This window comes from Fragaria vesca, linkage group LG6, assembly GCF_000184155.1.
Source record: "Fragaria vesca subsp. vesca linkage group LG6, FraVesHawaii_1.0, whole genome shotgun sequence".
In the NCBI taxonomy this organism is placed as follows: domain Eukaryota; kingdom Viridiplantae; phylum Streptophyta; class Magnoliopsida; order Rosales; family Rosaceae; genus Fragaria; species Fragaria vesca.
In genome coordinates, this window is record NC_020496.1 from 16,979,501 (window position 1) to 16,988,220 (window position 8,720).

General features: G+C 39.4%; 1 protein-coding gene across 1 annotated transcript; it reads left to right on the forward strand.

The window, feature by feature from the left end:
• The first annotated feature begins 2,066 nt into the window (after positions 1 to 2,066).
• On the forward strand, positions 2,067 to 5,657 carry LOC101304890 (Golgi SNAP receptor complex member 1-1-like). Its single transcript, XM_004303205.1, has 5 exons — positions 2,067 to 2,473; positions 3,717 to 3,953; positions 4,530 to 4,697; positions 4,841 to 4,954; positions 5,260 to 5,657. The coding sequence occupies exons 1-5, from the start codon at positions 2,435 to 2,437 to the stop codon at positions 5,371 to 5,373; spliced, it is 672 nt and encodes a 223-aa protein (XP_004303253.1). The 5' UTR covers positions 2,067 to 2,434; the 3' UTR covers positions 5,374 to 5,657.
• The last annotated feature ends 3,063 nt before the right edge of the window (positions 5,658 to 8,720 follow it).

The window sequence follows — 8,720 nt, forward strand, 5'->3', positions numbered from 1 at the left end:
TCTAGACCGGGAGTGTCGCTATTAGAGCCGGCAACACCTCCCCCTCTTTTCTAGACATCGGCACGACGTTTTCTGCCGTTGCCATGACCCATATTGTTGTCCCCACATTAGGGGATAATCCCAAATAAGTTTATCACATTAGCATATATACAATTCTCGTTTGTATGATCAAAATCAAGTCTTGTTGGTAATTCCACACCAACTTGGAGGACCTAGAGAACTTGATGATGATCGAATCCGCTAAAGATTATGGATCATGATGTCACAAAAGATCATCGACAATATGTAGTCAATTAAGGTGGTAAGCAATCCACTTGACTAATAACTCAGCAAGTAGAGTTATATGAACGTTTCGAGAAATGCTCCATGAGTGCATTCCACAGTACTTTGTGGTCATTACTTTTTGCACAGGTTGCCATTGAAGACTTTTGTCGATGTGGCGCTTCAAAAACTTTGAGCGCATGAGATGTGAAATCTCGGCATCTAGGCTTGTTAGCCTGGGGGTCAAAACATAGTGGTTTAATCCTTTCCAATGAAAGGTTCCACAGATACCAAGCGAAGATCCGCCTTAGGCATCTAGTACGTCAAAACTCAAAGGAGCAGAATGTTACATTGCTCTTGCATACAAAACCAAGCTGTTATGAGACTCGATAGAGGTCACAAACGATGCTTTTTAATGGTTTGTCCTTCGGATTGATCATACACAATCCGGAAAAGCCGCGAATTGATCAAACACAATTCGGAAAAAGGCCTCGGATTGATCAAACACAATCCGGTGAAAGGTCGGGTTGATCAAACACAACCCGGACAAAGAAACAAGAGTGATCCAACATACTCTTGACCCGCGAATAAAATTCTGGGATTTTGGTACCTGCACACACAAAATCCCAAGCATAGAATGGAGATGGAGAAGGGAGGAAAGGATTTTATCCTCCCCGAGTTATTGAACATGGAAGAGTTTAAGGTTTCAAAACATACCTTTCTAAAGGCTGCCGAGAGGAGAAATAACGTTTCGCCTACTTATACTTCAAATTTGGGGCTGAAAATTTGACAGGAGGAGCAGCTCTGGATGGGGAAGCTTCTGTCAAAATTTCAGGTTGATCGGAGCAAGGGAAGGTGGTGAACCGGTGGTCGGTAGCGGCGGCGGTCTGGAATTTTCCGGCGGCCGGTTCGGAGACTTTCCGGCCGGTTCTCAGGGTGAGGCCGGCGGCGTTGGATCCGTGACGGAAAGAGCTTTCTGGGGATATAAAATTCCGACGGAGGGCAGTCGGAGTTTTGGTCGGAAATCGGGAAAAACAAGGCTGCCCGATTTTAGGGTTTTGGTTTTTAGGGTTTGGAAAAAAAATGGTGGGCTATTGGCTCTAGGGTTAGAACAAAGTGCATGATAACGTGATGAAGAATAAAGTGTAGAGACAAAGAGATAGCAAGAGAGTCATCTTATTCATTGATAGGAGCCCTTTATATAGGGAATTACATAATACTAATATGGTAAGGATATGAATACATAGATCTAGTCTAACTACATATCCTATTGGCATAAGGCCAAGACACACATAGAGAATATCCTAGAAGATTGGTTATATACCCGGTCTAAATTAACTCTATAAACAAAGGTTCCACTCATTACAATAAATCAAAGCTCATGCAATTGCAGCCCAAATCTTACCCAATTTTAAACTCAAAGGATTCCATGGATCAAAAGTAAACAAGCACTAAACAAAATTGATAATCGAATCTGATTCAAAGCTAATGCCGGAGATGCTGCAGTGAGTGAAAGTAAATACGATTCCCACGAGCACAGAGAAACAATATAGGACTCCCTGTTCTGAGAAAGGTAACTCCGAGCCCGAGCAGAAGCTTCACATATCCGTTGGACCTCTCCACATTAACATTCTCGGCCTCTTCGTTCTTGTTCAGCTCGACGGAGAGCGTCGTGGACCAACAGAGATTGCTAAGGTGCAACGGAAGAAGAAGATAAGGGCCTGCGATCGATGTAGCTCTCTTCCATACAAGAAGACGGTGGAGATTGCAGAGTACATATGTACTCGGGTCTCGGTTGATGGAGAAGAAGAAGAAGAGATTGAGAATGTTGTTGTGTGCTATATCACCCGTTGGATTAATCACGTGGAGGTATGTGATGCAAAGGAGAGGATCCGGATCCTTATTTTACAATGTTTGCCGTATTATTTTTGGTCTTGTTAAAAGTTAAAAGTTTTTACTCCAAAGATTAGAGTTTGGGAAGGGTGAAAATGGGTTGAAGTAGGAAACACGCGACGTTGCCGTTGAAACTAGACCATCTGTCTCTATTCTCCAAATAAATTTCCCAATCTCCACCAAAACCACCGAGAACAAGAATTGCAGGAAGAAGAACAAGGAGAAGCTTCCAGAAGCGATAATTTCGGAAGATCGGCCTCTCAATTCGGTGTCGGTGGATATGGAAGTTCTTAGCTCATGGGACGCGCTTCGCAAACAGGTACTCTTCTCTTTCATTGACCATCTGTACACAATTGGCTGTTTGCTTTATAGGTTTTGAATTGAGATGAATTGTCTGAATTTGTATTTCTGATTTTGATAACAATATTGAATTGTGCAACCAGTTCAGAATTTAGATCGATTCTTCTTCATTTGTCTTGATTTGAGCAAGAATTCAATTGAATTGGCAAACAAATTAAAATTTTAGGGACTTGTTGTTGATTTATGCTCAATTTTACTGCGATTTATTTTTGTTTCGTGGCTAATCATGAAAAAATCAAACAGTGTACTTGTATCGCCACACTGAGACTAACAACTATACACAAGGTGTTAAAACTTTTTTACATTGGTTCTAGGATTCGGCAGGTTACAATTTTAGTTTCTGTTACTGAAAACGGGTCTTATGTGAATGCTTTCAATATATGGTGTTAGTGATACCAATATTTTTTCTATGGGTGGTAATGGTACACCAACTCTTAAAGGCTGCTGATTCCAATCCTTCCAATAACCTACTTCATTTATCGAGACTTATTCTGCTTGTTTATAAACTAAAACCATTTCTTATTTTGTTGTGGATTTAATTCTAAAGAATTAGATAATGTGTTGGATTATGAGATTCTATGGCTTAAGTTTGGCCTATAAAGTTGGGTTATAAAATTCTACTAGTACAAAATTTGTTCCACTTGTTCCAAAAACCAGTAATATGATGATTGGCATGAGACCACCATCTTGACGATCAAGAAGAGCTACAACTGAGGCATCTCGTGAAGATGCCACACAGCTAAGAAACATCAAACATCAGCTCCCTTTGGAGCAGAATTTTGTATTGATAGAGGATACTTGTCCCATAATGATTAATGGTTATTAGAACCTTTCATAAAGCAGCCTCCCCCCACCTGTAAAAGCCTTTTAGTAAGATCTGACCTAAGAAACTATGGGATTAGCAACTATTTCGACTTATATCTTGAAGCTCTCCATCAGTAATTTTAATTTCCAATCTTGCTCAGCTTATTGAAAATAGGAGACATTGGATCTGATCATCAGACCATGAGACTTGAATCACTTGATGATATAATCCTCAACCCAAGCAATTTACTACACAGTTTGAATGTGCCTAGCATATTTTATGTTAATTGCTTCCCTTTGCTGTCTCTTTCATACACTTCTGTTCAAACCAACTCTTGAAATCTGCAATTTTGATACCATAAAATATAAATGAATATTGTATCTGTCTCTAATTTCAGGCCAGGAAGCTTGAAGCTCAGTTGGATGAACAGATGAATTCTTATCGTAGGTTTGTCTCTGCAAAGGGTTCTGTCAAATTTGATGCTGATAGTGATCTTGAATCTGGGATAGACCGACTATTAAAGCAACTCCAACAAGTAAATATACAAATGCAAGCATGGGTATCATCAGGAGGATCAGAAATGGTTTCTCATACCTTGACTAGACATCAAGAGATTCTTCAAGATCTCACTCAGGTATTCTGGCCTCTTGACTATGCCAACAGGCGAACTGGCATGGCAGTTTAATATTTGTACTGTTAATTTAGGTGTTCCTTAGACGTTTTATGTCTCAAATGAAAAATGCATGAATGGTATATATTTTATGATCTATCACGCCTCCGTGTAGTTCTGTCTGAACTTGAGTCGATACCTGCACGTGTTTAGGAAGAAGTTAGAGTTAACAACCAATTTTCTTTACTCAATTATTAAGTATATTTGACTTGCCGCCTTTGATCTTGTTTCTGAAAAAAAAGTTGAATGATAACTTTGGTCTTTATCATTCTGATTTCATGTGAAGTTGAAGTTGAACAGCTAATAATGGGGTAACCAATTTCACTTTCCGAAGGATGATTCTGACATTAACTTTTGTTTGATGTTACTATCCTCGTGTAACTAGGTTTAGTGTCATGGCAACTTTCACATTCGTTTTCTTTGCAATTTTTATCCAGTCATGTATCATCATGCACTCTATGTATCTATAAAACAATATTAACTAGAATAAGATTGAACCTAGCAGACACTAACTTGCTGTTTGACATGGTTGAAGTGCAGGAATTTTATCGTCTCCGCTCCAGCCTTAGAGCTAAGCAGGAGCACGCTTCATTACTTGAGGATTTTAGGGAGTTTGATAGATCTAGAGTAGACTTGGAAGCTGGTGGAGATTCTGCAGATAATGCTCTCCTAAAAGAACATGCTTCTGTTAGCCGAAGTACAGGGCAGGTATGTAAAGGGAAAAAATGACAAGTTTTTGTCCATGAGGTTAAGGTTTGGCTGGTTAAAGGATAATCAATTTCGGACATGCAGTTTGATTAGCTTTCTGGCTGCTCAAAATTGAAGTTCTCATGTTTGTTGTGGTTATGCAGATGGATACCGTGATCTCTCAAGCTCAAGCAACTCTGGGTGCACTTGTCCTTCAACGTTCAACGTTTGGTGGTATTAATTCAAAGCTCAGCAATATTGGCAGCCGCCTTCCAACGGTATTAAACCTGTAGTTCTAGCCGTTGATGTTTTAGTTGTTTCTTTCGTATTGACAAAGATGTTAATTCACATTGGTTTTTATTTAAAAAAAAAAAAAAAAAACCTACGAAACATTGTGGATGAGGATCTTTTTATCCAAAAATGTTAAATTTAATTCATTTTTCTGATAAGCTAGATGCTTTGTTTTAAGGGGATTGCAAGAGAAATATAGGATAAAAATGATGACTGATACGTATATATAGTTATATTCTGTTATCGTAGTATGAGTACTATTATTGAATAATGTCCCATGTCATGTCTGCAGGTAAGTCATATCCTCTCTGCAATAAAGCGTAAAAAGTCTATGGATACCATCATTCTTTCCCTTGTCGCATCAGTGTGCACATTTCTCATATTTATCTACTGGTTGACAAAGTAAGGCTGCAAGAGGAACTGGTACATGTGGGGGACTGTGTAAGTGAGAAAGGGAATCTGTTACGATTTTTTTGCTTCAATTTTTCTTTGATGAACCGGTTATTTGTCTCTCAAATGTTTAGATGTATGAAAACAATATCAATCTATGTGGTTATTTCCAGTCTATTGCTTGTTCAGTCATGCAGTTCAGTTTCAATTTTTTAATTTTCAGTTTTCAGCAGGATGAAACAACATGCACCCGCTCAATTTGTAAGTGAACTGTATAATATATCAATACATAAAATTTTCCAAAAATTTGTTTTATGTTCTTTTATATTATTTAAAGTCTAGGTTAGGGCCAAAGAGGTGGATTTGTATGGTTTGCTAAAGTGCTAAAAGAGTAGGACTGAATTGTAAGGAAGAGAGGTGTTATATATGTGTTTGTTTATCTTTAATATTAATTGAACTTTACACTGGGATGTCCTCTCTGTTCTGCCTCCTCGCCCTCCTCCCCTTGAACATTTACATTAGAAGGGCATTTAAAACAACCTCCCATCAGAACCACAGTTAGTCCTTACCGTTGTATGGTATGTATTTTTGCGAATAGTGATATTTGCATACTCTGATTTGGAAATTGTACCCATCAGAATCACCAGACTTCGTCTGACCTCAAAGTCAGGTGGTGATGAACTTAGTGTCTGATAAAGTAGCGGTGTGAGGTTAGGGGCATGGGGTGCTTTTGAGGTTTCAGGGTAGTTGTGCAATTTACAGTGACTTCGTTTGCCGGTTAGAATTAATGTATAGGTGGTAAGCATGGAAATGCCAGAAGTATCTATTGGCGGCTAGTGGTATGTGGGGTGTATCTAGGTCTATTTTGGTGCCTCCATGAGTTTCTGCTGATTCTGAACTAAAATGGAAGGGGAGTTATGGTCTTATGGACCCAGTGCAGTGGGTGGACATATCCTCTTGTAAGCAAACTTAGCAACAGAGTCAGCTCTGCTGGATGAAATCCGGCTAACATTAAGAAAGAAGCTAATAGGCAGTGAAAAAAGACCAGTCCAATCAATGCAAGTATCGGAGCACCTCAATGAAGAGATTAAAAAGGTAAGGAACCTTACGCCACCATCACCACCACTGGAAAAGTGGGAAGAAATGAAGCCAATCCCGAAAATGCTGAAGAAAAACGGGCATTTAAAAAGAGGACCTGAGCTATCCCGTACAAGAGAGCCAAAACACATTGAAATGAGGAGGCATGCCATAAAGCATCAGGGTCAATTTTGGTTGATCCCAGAAGAGAAGAAACAATAGGGAGCACCAAGTCAGGTCGTTGAGACAGCAGCAAATGCTTTGGAGGCAACAATTGCCGAGGGTGGGTCAACAGAGGTAAGTTGAGTAATCAAATATGATCCATCCAAACCAGGCAGAGACTGATGGTAAAGACAATTAAGCCAGTCGTAAGAAGTAATTGCAGCTAACAGAACACAATATCCCAAAGAATAAAGGGGTGCGTTTGAAAATGAAATCAATATGGGGAGCTGGTAACATGTATGATGAGTCAGAATGTGCGTGTCCAAATAGGTTGGGATGCCGATTCTCAGTACTCACTACACAGGACAGGGAGATTTGGTCTCTCATAGTGATTCTTGGTACTGTTATTTGCTCTATATGGATCTAAAGATTTGCGTGCTTGTTCAGCAAACATGAATCATTTTCTTCAAATGGAAGTTTATGGTATTAGCTAGTCTCTTGATTAGGTAGTTTTTAACTTGTTGGTTGGGTCTGCCTGCTCTCGTTTTCACTTTTTAAGTTTTCAAAGGGTGTTAATTCATTGGTAACATAATACAGATTCATTACTTGAGAAATATGCATGAGAGAGGTCTGCGACTTCTCTCTCAACAATGAGTAAAATTTCACAACTCTCATCCATATTAACAAAATAACAATGAAATTTAATCAACGTAACCCGAGCTTAGGCCAAATTGTAGAGGATCCACCAGCAATCTAAGCACACCCCCTAGGCCTTGGAATCACCACCTTGCCGTCATCGACGCACCTCCTCGGCGGCAGAGTTGTGCCCTCGTTTCCTCTGCCGGTTTCTATTCTTGGTGATATTTTGATTCCCTTTAGTAAATCTGAAATCCCAAAGAGAATAGAATCGATCGAGCACAAGGCTAAATATGAGAGTTGACTAGTTTTTCATGTGAAGTACTGAAGTGAAAGTGGTGTCAAATAGGTGATAATGTTGGGTCCATTACTGTACTAGCATGGACATGAAACTTAGATAGATAAGACTAACCAATGTCGGACAGAGAGAAAGCACAAGCTATGAACTTACATGTGATTTTTCTCTAAGTGGGGAGAAGAGGACTGAAAGGTTTTCATGTGTTTGGAGACTTGGAGAAGTTTAATCATATCAATCTATGTGGGCAGAGATAAGATTAGATGGATTCCTAAGAAGGGCCAAAGTTGATCATGACTTTTAACTTCAAACTAGATTCGAACACCCACCATCTCTACACAGAGAGGAACTGAGAGACAGAAAAAATCTATCAGAAGATATGCCTTTGAGCTCCATTCAAATTGGATTGGACAAAGCAAGCAAAAAGCCAACAAAAGAGGAATCATAGCAAAGCAAATAGACAATCTTAAAGATAGTCATTGCACTCAAATACATACTAGTAGTGATAGGCAATTTCATCATTTCTTCAACCATGAAAACCCACGTTGTGCTTCATCAGTAGTCAGTACATGTCAAATCATAGTTGGATAATAATGCATATATTTTGTCTAAGCTTTTGGATGGCGCGCGACCCCTTCTTGTACAAGTTAATTAATTGTTAGAATTTAATTTTCTCTTAAGTTCTTCTCTAACTATCACAATCTTAAAGAAATTCGTTTGTAAAAGCATTGATTTTTGGTGTAGTTTGATACTTCATGATGTTCTATATCTTTTAACAATTTGATGACTTGGAAATCCTACGCTACCTAATTACTAAGGGTTTTCCTACTCAACACTCTTCAGAAACGGCGAAAAAAAGTCTCTCTCTCCCTAGAGTTTCTCTCTAGGTCTAGGGTTTCATAGTTTCTTTTGGCAAATTCTCTCCTCCGGTAAAATGGTCGACGAGGTATCCAGATTGACGGCAGCGTTGGCGATCTTGGAGAAAAGTAAGGTGTCCTTTAGAGCCGCCGGAGCAGCGGCGTACTCGGGCCATGCGTATGCGGTGGGGCGTCTGCTCTCATCTAAGAAGAAAATGGTTCCAAAATCGTTCATGGCAACAATGACCGCCATGTGGGGGAAGAAGAATCGGCTACAGATCGGACAAGAAGGAGATCAGAATGTTCTTCGATTCACTGAGAAGGAAGAACGTGATC